Source organism: Lolium rigidum, chromosome 5 (genome assembly GCF_022539505.1).
Source record: "Lolium rigidum isolate FL_2022 chromosome 5, APGP_CSIRO_Lrig_0.1, whole genome shotgun sequence".
Lineage (NCBI taxonomy): Eukaryota > Viridiplantae > Streptophyta > Magnoliopsida > Poales > Poaceae > Lolium > Lolium rigidum.
The window spans coordinates 211750379-211761496 of NC_061512.1; the positions used below are offsets into that span (position 1 = coordinate 211750379).

Consider the following 11118-nt stretch of genomic DNA (forward strand, 5'->3'; position numbering starts at 1 on the left):
CTCAATAAGTGGACGTCAGATACCCAAGGCACCGCTCAGGCACCGCTACCCAAGTCAAATTAATGGAGCTACCACCATGGACGCCCTTCATCGTGGTCGTGCTTGCAACCGTGCTCCTACTAGCAACCATTCTCCGTCGTGGCCGTCGCGCATACAGGCTCCCGCCAGGACCTAAGCCATGGCCGATCATCGGCAACCTCAACCTCATGGGCGCGCTCCCACACCGCTCCATCCACGCACTCTCGAAGAGGTACGGCCCTCTCATGTACCTCCGATTCGGTTCGTTCCCCGTCGTCGTTGGCTCGTCGGTCGAGATGGCCAAGTTCTTCCTAAAGACCCATGACTCCGTGTTCATCGACCGGCCCAAGACGGCTGCCGGCAAGTACACAACATACAACTACAGCGACATCACTTGGTCCCCCTACGGGGCCTATTGGCGCCAGGCGCGTAAGTTGTGCCTCACCGAGCTTTTCAGCGCCAAGCGGCTCGAGTCATACGAGCACATCCGCAGAGAGGAGATTGTTGGGATTCGCCCACGGATCGATCACATCAAACTAGACGAACACACGCAATAAAATCTTATTGCCAAGGGCACGTGTCGTGCCCGTTCTTTTTGTCTTTATTTCTGTCAAAACTTGCGGTTACAAAGATCACACAGCGCCGCGTATATATACACGGCCAACCAATCAACTCGTACTATACCTACTCAGTTAGGAACACACGAAATCTGACCGGACACAAACCCAGCTCGTACACGAGCTAAACTAAAACCTACATCGACTCAAACTAATCCTAACTAGTAGTACGTATACAACCAGCTAGCTTAGGAAACTCTAGTAAACCTACCCGGACACCACAAGTACTAACTCACATACCGACTTACATGCATGCAAGCCAAACTATAACACGTATTAAACTTACCTAAGTAGCCTGCCTAGACACAAACGCTAACTTCCCTCTACGAAGGCAAGATTAATGCTAACAATCTCCTCCTAATCTTGACTCTGTCGCATCCTCGTACTCCTCCCGATGTTGACTCTCGCAGCTTCACATCACCTTCTTCATTATTTTCATTGTCATGTCCGTACAGTCAGTATGACCACGCAGGAAACATGCAGCGCACCTCTGCTCTGCTATGCTTTGCCACCGCCATTGATCGGCCTCCCGCACTCGGTTCGCACATATGTGCCAGCGCTATTGCGGTCCTCACACTCGGTTCGCACCATACTCCTCTTGTACTTGTGCACAGTAGCTTCTCCTCCTACTGCACACACACCTCCTCGCTTTACGGTAGCTTTCCCTACCACCGTCCGCCTTCGGCATCGCACCGAACCCCGCCGGCCGCAACCGGGACGCTCCACGAGGACATGGACATAACTCACGGAACACCGTGCACACCTCACACACTTGACACGCTTCAACTGCAACAAATCTTCACGGAGACGAGCACTTGGAAACAACGACGACTCACTGACACGACGACGACCGCACGTGTAGACGTGCACACACTTGACTCTTTCACTCATCCGACTCCTCCGAAGACGATCTTGACGAGACTCTCGGCACCGCACCTCGGCACCACCTCGCGACGACAACTCTCCGCCGTCTCCTCCTTGTCGTTCCGCCGAACGACGATCGCCCGCCCCGAGGCGCTAGTCGGGTCGCCTCCCCGGGGCAAGCGTGGCTTCAAATCTTCGACCTCGCTCTGATACCAATTGTTGGGATTCGCCCACGGATCGATCACATCAAACTAGACGAACACACGCAATAAAATCTTATTGCCAAGGGCACGTGTCGTGCCCGTTCTTTTTGTCTTTATTTCTGTCAAAACTTGCGGTTACAAAGATCACACAGCGCCGCGTATATATACACGGCCAACCAATCAACTCGTACTATACCTACTCAGTTAGGAACACACGAAATCTGACCGGACACAAACCCAGCTCGTACACGAGCTAAACTAAAACCTACATCGACTCAAACTAATCCTAACTAGTAGTACGTATACAACCAGCTAGCTTAGGAAACTCTAGTAAACCTACCCGGACACCACAAGTACTAACTCACATACCGACTTACATGCATGCAAGCCAAACTATAACACGTATTAAACTTACCTAAGTAGCCTGCCTAGACACAAACGCTAACTTCCCTCTACGAAGGCAAGATTAATGCTAACAGAGATGTGCGCGCTTCTGCGCGAACTGCACGAGGCCGCCGGGCGCGCCGTGGTCCTCAAGGACTACCTGTTCACCTTGAACCTCAACTTGATTACGCGAATGGTTATGGGCAAGAAGTACCTACACAAGGAGGCTACGGAGGATGGGACGACGCTGGAGGAGTTCAAGTGGATGGTCGACGAGTGGTTCGTGCTCAACGGCGTGCTCAACATCGGCGACTCAATCCCGTGGCTTGACTGGATGGACCTGCAGCGGTACATCAAGAGGATGAAGAAGCTCAGCAAGACGTTCGACCGGTTCCTCGAACATGTCGTGGAAGAGCACGACCGGCGACGACGCCTCGAGGGGGAGAGCTTCGTTGCAAATGACATGGTTGACGTGCTGCTAGAGATAGCCAGTGACCCTAATCTCGAGGTACGGATCGACCGGGATGGGATCAAAGCTTTTATTCAGGTACATGTCTGTCCCTGTTTCAGTTCAAACCTTATTCGGTAAAGGAAATTTTCCTTTGATAGAGATGCTCCAGAAGTTGAGCGGCAACATTTTCCGGCCGTGCCGATGTTGAATTCCTGAACCATAATTTACACAAATCTACCTAATCGCATCCAGGACCTCATGGCCGGTGGCACCGAGAGCTCGGCCATTACGGTTGAGTGGGCAATGTCGGAGATCCTCAAGAAACCGGAGGTGTTCGCAAAGGCCACGGGGGAGCTGGATCGCGTGGTGGGGCGAGACCGTTGGGTTGATGAGGAGGACATTCCGAGTCTCCCCTATGTGGAGGCCATTGTGAAAGAGACTCTACGACTGCACCCGACCTCGCCAATGTTGGTGCCTCGACTATCCCGCGAGGACGCGTCCGTTGGTGGCTACGACATTCCCGTCGGCACACGGGTTCTTGTCAGCGTGTGGTCCATCGCCCGCGATCCAACGCTGTGGGATGCGCCGGAGGAGTTCGTGCCGGATCGATTCCTCGGCAGCAAGATCGACATTAAGGGGCAGGACTTCAAGCTGCTGCCTTTTGGGTCCGGCCGGCGGATGTGTCCTGGATACAGCCTCGGGCTGACGGTGATCCAGGTGAGCCTCGCCAACCTGCTGCATGGCTTTACTTGGAGGCTTCCCGACGGCGTGGCAACGGAGGAGCTCAGCATGGAGGAGACATTCGGAATGTCCACGCCGCGCAAGTTTCCTCTTCAGGCCGTCGTGGAGCCCAAGCTCGCAGCCGACCTCTACAGCGAGGCTTGATATGTTTGTGGGCGTGTGATCGGTCGTCTGTTTGAGTGATTTTGTAGATTGTGTTGATGTCAGGTATCATCTGTGGCGTAATAGTCAAGTGAATAATGGAGATTTGTAAAGAAATCTACAACTCGGTGGTAATACCTTGGTGTTCAGTAATTCGGTAAGTGAAGTGAGCCTCACCGATGGCCTCACCTCATTAGACTATTGTTATCCTGATAGGTTGTTTTGTGATAGAATACAATAATGCTAGTCTTTATATGCGGTTGCCGGCCAATCAAGTACTAAGAGAAATGATTGGCTTCAGGCAACGGATCTCGTCCTCTGCTCGTGTATCATCATGCTTGTTTCTATGTCGGCCCACCTTATCTTTACAGAGGATTTTCTAAACCGAGGTGTTTCTCAATGATTCATAGCGCGCCCCTTAGGCGGTGGATCTTGTTCCGCGCTTGCATCGCGCCAATTTTTCTTCCTGCGTTGGTCCACCTTATCTCTAGAGAGGATTTTCTAAACCAGGTGTTCCTCAACGTAACATTTCAACCAACAATCACAAGTCTAAGTCAAGAGGATGCTACTATAACGATGGATGGCCCAGATGATATGTGTCGCGGATCGCTGACATAGCATTGGTGAGTCTCGTGAATCAACACTTCCGGAAAAGGAGGCGACACATGCTTAGGGCATGTGCAATGGTTGATAGGACCGTTTTATCTTAACTGTGCCATGTAATCAAGATATAACATTAAAATATGATGTACAATAGGTTATTTTTTAGTTTTATCTTTAGTAACTAGACATCCTAAGTATGTTGTGAGATAGATTGTGCTAAGAGAAGGCAAAGTCTTTTTTTGGCTTTCTCTTTTTTCCACATCAGCATTTATCCTACGTGGCATTGCTAAGATATCACCATTGTACATGCCCTTAATTGAAAGGCATAGCAAGAGCCCGCAAGCAATCCAATTTATGTCAATTTTGCTGCCGAGGAACCACTCCGGCCTCTACTAGCACCAACTGCCATCACTTGGTCCCCCGATGGCGCCTACGCGCGCAAGATATGCCTCACCGAGCTTTTCAGCGCCAAGCGGCTCGAGTCATACAAGTACCTCCATGGAGAGGAGATGTGTGTGCTCCTGGGCGATCAGCATGCGGCCGCCTGACGCACCGTGGTTGTCAAGGACTACTCATTCACCTTGAACGTCAACGTGATCACGCGCATGGTGTTGAGCAAGAAGTACATACACAATAAGGTTGTGGATGGGACGACATTGGAAGAGTTGAAGTGGATGGTCGACAAGTGGTTCCTGCTCAACAGAGTGCTTAACGTCGGTGACTCTATCCTGTGGTTCTACTGGATGGGCATGCAGAGGTACGTCAAGAGGATGAAGAATCTCGGCAAGACGTTGCATCGGTTCCTCGAACATGTCGTAGAAGAGCATGACGGGCGATGACGCCTCGAGGGGGGAAAGCTTCATCGAAAAGGACAGGGTTGACGTGCTACTGGAGATAGCCAGCGACCCCAATCTCGCGGTGCAGATCGACCGGGGCGGGATGTCCACGCCATGCAAGTTCCTGCTGGAAGCCGTCGTGGATCGGAAGCTCATGGCTTACCTATACACCGAGGCTTGATATGTGCGTGCATGTGATCGTCCGTCTGTTTGAGAGTCAAGTAAAACAGTGGGGCTAAAAATAAATCGATTTGACTAAAATATCACTCAGTTCAATTGAAGTTACCAATTGTTTCCTTCCAGAAGTATTTGATCATATTCGTACACTCCTTACATCCCTGTAATGACATTGTTTCTCACGGTTTTGTTTAAAATTAATGGGGAATAACACTGAGTATGGGTGGATCTGCGAAAGGACCGCGGAACCACCCATTGGCGATGTACCGGTAGGTGGCCTCCGTGTAGTGAACCCCGTCCCAGCTTACGAACGTGGATGGGTCTTTGCAGGCGGTCGCCTCTGGCATGCCGCATACGGCGCTGGCATTCCAATTGTACTTGCCGCTGCCTCCGCAGCAAGCCTGGAGAGCGTTTGCACTGGTAACTCTTGCATATTTTAAAACTCAGTGATCCTACTTACAAAAGAAGGCCAAGTCAGAGTGCCAGCTAGTGAGCGATGAATATCTGGAGTTGTTCTTACCGAAATGATCGGGGTTTTGGAGGATTGAGATAATTGGTTTGTAGAAATCGGCGAAGATGATCTTGGCATGAGGGTACTTGTCCCTGAGGGCACCGACCGCCGCACGGAGCATGATGTTATGGTACATAGCCACGCGGTTGATATCGCTTAGGCAGCCGAGGTGGTCGTACTTCTCTGTCTGGTTGAGGCTCGAGCGGATGGTGAGCAGAGCAGGCGAGCACCCATTTGGTGGATTTCCTGGCACGACCACGTATATGGCGCCATCGGTGACAAGCCTCTGCGGTGCAAATATAATTACTTCAACCATTTTTTCAAGTCATTGATGCCATTCTCTTGAGATATGTCTTGTGGACTATATTGAAATCTAGAATTATAAATAGTATTTTCAGTAACTAATTAGGTTTATGTTTATGACGTGTAACAGTGGAGTAATTGATACAAACTATAGATAATGTAGTGACACCATTTTTTATATTGCTAGATCTAAAATTTAAACAAAGATGAAATTCCTGGGGAAAAAGCTTATGATACATTAGTGTTAATTATATTTACTTTAGAAAATATCAAACATTAAATATGGAATATAGGGTGACCTTTTGGTCCCATGAGCATATGATCCCGGTGGAACAATAAATTATTAAAATATCCTTAAGAAATCCTAACAAAATTTTTTTTTTAGTAAAGATGCTTATGTCTTTTACATGTATGCAAACTTTGGTGAAAGAAAAGATAGGTCAATGTCCTAGCAAAAAACACACAAAAAATGTGTTGTAAAAAGCTTTTTTGAGCCAATAATGTTAGACCGATGAGATTGCTTTTACGAGAAGTCTTACGGAAGGGCGTAGAAACCGGAGTTGGTGTAAATTTGTTTCCTTTCCATGATCTTATGGTTGTACCTGCCGCCTATCTACGTGAGTCGGTAACTGGGATCTCTTAAAGCAGCTTGTAGTTGCAGCATTACTCTTTTGGAGCACTAAATTTGTCTTTTTTACACATGTTCAAAAAATGTCTTTCTTGGAAACTTCATGTGTGAACATATGACATGTACATCTGGTAAAATTTTCAGATATTTTTGACATTTAGAAGGCCTTCTTTGGAGGCGGGAGCATGTGCTTCTCGGGGCTGTTTTGAATTTTTTTTTGGAACCTAAGTTCTGTATGCAACCTAATTATGATCCATTATGCATGATATCTCAATTTGTCCTCAATTTAAGTGTACACCTTACCTTCCATGTTTGTGCAAAATCTATTTTGAAGAAGAACACCAAGGCTTTGGCAAAAATAAAAATAAATCTAATTAGTTCCTTACCTCCGTGCAAAGAAAATGTTTCCTTGATTTTCCAAAATTGTCTTATTCCGTTTTGACTACTGCAAATTAATGTGAGATGCCACAATGTGCAGAACATGCACCTTTTGAACCTCTAAGTGTGCGATGTTGCAGAGGAAACTTGGGGCTAACAATGCATTTTCAACCGTAAACCCGAACTGTACAACATACTAAGGCTAAGAAAATATTCTCATGTTATAATTGGCTGGATCTCAGTGGATAGTAGGAGCGGGAGAGTATATAAATAGTAATAACACATTACTAAGATGTCAGGTAGTATGATTTTTTAATACTCCATTTGTTTCAAAAAAATTAAATTTCTAGTTTATCCCTAAGTCAAATCCAATTAAAGTTTATAGAAAACATATCTACATCTAAAACAACAATTAAATTTTATTATATTTATTATACAACATATTTTTATATTATATATATTGACATTGTAAAAATTGATAATTTTTCCTGTTAATCTGGTCAAAGTTAGAGAAGTTTGACTTTAAAAAACTAGAAATTCAATTATTTTGGAACAAATGGCGTAGCATATAGAAAATCATATAAATTGGAGACGAAATCTCTGAATGTCCACACGAAATAAACAACAAAAAATGTAGATGGAGGAAAGAGGTCACGCAGAAGTATGGAGAGAAAATATATACCTCCACGGCCATGGCAATATTTTTCACAACTTTTGGTACATAAGATTTCACTTCGTCTTCGGTCTTCCCAGCACCCCATACAAAGCTGTAGTCGTTCACTCCAAACTCCCCAACGAAGAAGAGGGCCTTACCGAAGCAATCTCTGCCCCCTGTATTGACGCGTTGCTCAATGTGCAAGTGCTTGAAATTAAGCACAATAACAACTATACGGCAGAGGATGTCACATACCTTCCGTGTTGTTGCAAATCGATGGCTTGAGCTCCTCAAACCAGCCAAGCTGCACATTCAGAGAATTGTTCAGAAGCTTGAACGGAACCAGCTTGTTCCTCTCATAGAAGTCAACATCGATCGCCGTCGCACCACCGACGGCAAAATTAACGCCTTTGGAGATGTCTGGGCTATTCAGCAAGGAGGCTTGCAGAAGTGGAAGGCCAAACTGTTCGGCTACAGCAATGGGAAGGAGAATCGTTGGTTCGGAACAAAAACAGTACATGTACTCAAACTTTAGTAAAATTGTATATGCTCAAGTTAATCGTGTGGTGCGACGAATCAGATGGCTCCACTTACCGATGAAATCGATGGTGACTCTCCCATCGCTAAGGCGACCAGTGGGGTGGCCGAAGAAGGTCATGCCGTAAGGAGGCTTGTCATGCAACACAGGAAACACCGGAGCAGCCATGATGACGAAGTTTCCGGCGTCGATATAGGAGTCTCCGAGGGTGAACATCGAGGTGAAGTAGCGAGAGTCCGAGCTCACGCCGTGGAGACATGAGAGGAAAAGAAGGGAGAACACAAGAGTGAGCTCCATGGCAGAACATGGAACGCTGATGGAAAAGTCAAAGCCACAAGAGGACTAGTTATAGTGAAACGCTGGCTGCCCAGCTGCTATAAATTGAATGGACCATGCTACACAGTGCTATAGCACTGGTTAGTCTTAGGGGGTGACCCACCCAAATATAGAAATAAATTAAGCTAGCATCCCATACGTTCCTAAAACAGAAAGTTTTGGTCCCCGGTTCCCTTCTCAAACACGGAAATACACCAGGGACCACCCGCTAGATCCCAATCTAGGCCAGCCTCGCAGCAATTGCCCGTGAGGTGCAGCAACAGTAACGCACAAAGCATGCATACGAGAATTGGGGAAATACACCTGACGCAATAGCTGCTTTATACCAGCATGTCTTCTAATCGCTAGTCCATTGTTATTGCAAAATTATTTGAGAAAACAAAAGCGTACCAAAAAAATACATCCTAGTATAAAAGAAACAACTTTATTTTACTCCTTGATCATTCCAACATCTTGAATGTAGAAAAAAAAAATAACAGTGTCTGGTATACTCCGCCATCCCGCTTTGCTATGCATGCGGAGTCAGTGTCCAAATACAGCCGTGCGCAAGCACATGCAATTGAACAAAAAAAAAACGTTCCAAACCATGCAATGTAGATGCTAAACTTTATATAGTTTTTGCAAAAAAATACATCTCTCGTAAATAATACTTCATAGCACTTATTTTGTGATCTAATTCAGGATGTAAAAAATTAGCGATAGCTGTACAAAATATAGAAAAAATACATCCAAAAATCACAAAAGGTGGGATCACAAAAATAATAGTGTTTTACACCTTGATCCATTAAACGTTCTGGATGTAGAAAAAATATGAAAATACATCCAAATTCGAGAAAGAAACTAATATAGTACATCCTTCTACTGATTCTGAAAGTGAAAAATTTAAGAGGTAGAAATTAATCTGCTATAATTACATGCAGGGACATAATATTGGGCATAATATACATCCTTCCACTGTTATGGAAGTAAAAAAATTTGAGGATACGAAAAGTAGACTGCAAAATTTACATATAGGGAACATAATTTAGATCCATTGATCTGGAAGTAAAAAAACTAGATCATCAATATGCAATAGAGTATATCAACTAGTAGTAAGTAGCAGGCACATGAAAACTAGAGCAGCATGAAAAGATACCAGAGGGAGAGGACACAACATACAAACACGAGAGGAAAAAGTAGCCTGATTTGCCTACTCCGGATTGTACATGGCACGGATGCAGCCAGAGCTGCAGCAGTAGTGCTTTCAATCGGGAGCTGCTGCGTGGTGGCTCTTGTTGCGTATGCCCGTGAGGAGAAAAACAACGGACCGTCGCGGCGTGGTCGCCCTTGCGCGTGGGAACCGCAGCTTCCCCCGGATCAAGGTGCTTCAGCTCGCCCCCGAGTTGCAGAAGATTAGGATGGCGCTCCGGCGGAGGGGGCTCGCGGGGACGCGGGATTGAGCGTGGCGGACGGATATCAGATTTCGGCACGGATCCCGGGATCGAGCTTGAACTCTTCCTCCTACCCACCGGAGTTCTTCTACTCTTCCGCAACAGATGGAGGTGGGGCAGAGGTCAACGAGATTTGGGCGGCCATGGCGCCCCTGCGCGATTCGAGAAGGGAACTCGCGAGAGGTTGGAGAAGGGCAGTTGAATTTGGGGAAGAAGGCAGGGAGCGAGATCGGGGCGGCGCTGCCGCGCTGGGCTAGGCGGAGAGGAGGTGGCCAAGGAACTGCACAAGGTGAGGGCGCTCTTGGTATCTAGCAGTTCATGGAGGTGGGGGTGTGGCAGTGTCGCTGGGATGAGGACTGCGTGGAGGAGAGGAGAGCCACGTGCGGGTTGCTTCCGCCATCAGATCGGGATCAGACGCACAAAAAGTGGGAGCACCGCGTAAGACCGGATAGTGACCAGGCACGGAATAGAAATTGGGAAATTGAATTGTCTACTTTGTCAACCGGGTAGCAAGCTGTCGTTCTCTATTTCTTGAGGACGATCGCGCGCGAACGTGCGCGCGCCTAGCCTGCTCAGCCTGATAGCTTCCGAGTTCTTTGTTCCATTTCCAAACTGAACTTCTAAATATTTTGGGTATCTTCCATTAAACCATGAACCCGATTTAAGATATAAGTTTAACGTTGGCTTTGTCTTAAGATCTTTAAAACTAAACCCCTGTATTTTAAAGAAAAAAATTCGTCTTCAATATTGCCACCCGAAGATTGATCAAATTGCCTTGGTATTAATACTGGAGTTGGTTACAAACTTATATTCTGGTTCAGGTAAGAAAACAGACCGAAAAGTCGTGTCTAGACAACTCTATGTATGATCTAGTTTTGAACTCGTCAATACGATACCTTAGACTATATATACACCAATTTTAATCCTAAAAACAAGCTTTTGTGTAAGTAGTACTTGTTTTCTCCTCATTTGTGTACCTGGCATTTTTTATTTTGCATTAATAATTTGTGTCTTCTTTTTTGCTTTTTGCACGTAGATTGATCTAACAGAATGGCCACCACAACGTCACGCCACGGAGAATCAGCCTTGTAAGTTTGCTGAATACAAATATGTTTTATTATGCTAAACATTTATTGGTCAAATGCTGGGATGACCCCATTTCGAAAAAAAGATGTTTGGTCAAATAAGAGGTAGTTGACTAAATCATTGGCATCATTATGATTACAATTAAATGTTTGATTGTGGTGGCCCTGATCATTTAGAGAGAGAGAGAGAGAGCACTACAAGAAAAGTTGCCATGGCCG

General features: G+C 46.2%; 2 protein-coding genes across 2 annotated transcripts; one reads left to right on the forward strand and one right to left on the reverse strand.

Annotated features, from left to right (window-relative positions):
• On the forward strand, positions 1-3572 carry LOC124653746 (trimethyltridecatetraene synthase-like). Its single transcript, XM_047192808.1, has 3 exons — positions 1-521; positions 2184-2633; positions 2790-3572. The coding sequence occupies exons 1-3, from the start codon at positions 63-65 to the stop codon at positions 3420-3422; spliced, it is 1542 nt and encodes a 513-aa protein (XP_047048764.1). The 5' UTR covers positions 1-62; the 3' UTR covers positions 3423-3572.
• A 1660-nt stretch (positions 3573-5232) lies between these two features.
• Positions 5233-8345, reverse strand: LOC124651760 (GDSL esterase/lipase At1g28580-like). The gene is made up of 5 exons (XM_047190797.1): positions 8105-8345; positions 7766-7981; positions 7538-7686; positions 5556-5832; positions 5233-5459 (listed from the first exon to the last, which is right to left on the reverse strand). Exons 1-5 carry the CDS (start codon positions 8343-8345, stop codon positions 5233-5235), a joined length of 1110 nt encoding a protein of 369 aa, XP_047046753.1.
• Between the last annotated feature and the right edge of the window lie 2773 nt (positions 8346-11118).